Here is a 719-nt window from a genome sequence, read left to right on the forward strand (position 1 = left end):
CAACAAGAAGAAAGAGCAAGAGCAAAGGCTAAAAGAGAAGCTGCAAAGGTAATATTCTCAGGAATGCTGATGCTGTGTCCTGACGTTTTTCATTTCTTTATAATTCTTTACTTATCTCATTAGAATAAATGTTTTCTGCTTAATTTTCATGCCTGAAACAAATGAAGAACATTTTTAACCTGAAGAAAGAGGGTCTTGCTTAGAAGTGTCCAGGGTACCAATTTTATTTCATAATTATTCAAATTTTGAGGTTTATTTCATAAAAAGTGGAGTGTTAAGTATTTGTAATGAATTTTCCCCATATTTGGCTTTTATTAGATTTCTCTTGTTAGAGTATTAACTTATGCCATTTACTAATTTCAATTTACATTATTCATGTCTCTGTTATTTGAAATAGAGAGTATAAGATCTCAATCATTCTAATTTACAAAACAAAAGCACGTATATTATCATATTTCAGCTTTGTCACCACCCAGTTATGGAGCAAGTAGTAGTTTTCTTGCACCCAATTAAGTTCATTAAGTAGGGCCTCTGACTTTCCAGTTATTTTTAGTCCACTCTCCATGCTTTTATAATTTTATGCATAGCAGAGCCAATTTTATCTGTGTGGAAATGTTGAATTATTCTCATGTAATAGCTACATACAAGATTTCTTTCTTTATTCCCTTCCTTCTTTCCTTCCTTCCTTCCTGCCTCTCTTTCTTTCTTTCTCTCTCTCT

At 32.1% G+C, this 719-nt stretch overlaps 1 protein-coding gene across 1 annotated transcript in view; it reads left to right on the plus strand.

Moving 5' to 3' along the window:
• SPINK5 (serine peptidase inhibitor, Kazal type 5) overlaps positions 1 to 719 on the plus strand; it is a 99,028-nt gene that overhangs the window by 66,000 nt on the left and 32,309 nt on the right. Inside the window, exon 16 of the mRNA XM_011979056.1 lies at positions 1 to 48. Coding sequence (XP_011834446.1) covers positions 1 to 48 — 48 coding nt within the window. The remainder of the gene's footprint in view (positions 49 to 719) is intronic.

The sequence above is a fragment of the Mandrillus leucophaeus genome, unplaced genomic scaffold (genome assembly GCF_000951045.1).
Source record: "Mandrillus leucophaeus isolate KB7577 unplaced genomic scaffold, Mleu.le_1.0 Scaffold1036, whole genome shotgun sequence".
Lineage (NCBI taxonomy): Eukaryota > Metazoa > Chordata > Mammalia > Primates > Cercopithecidae > Mandrillus > Mandrillus leucophaeus.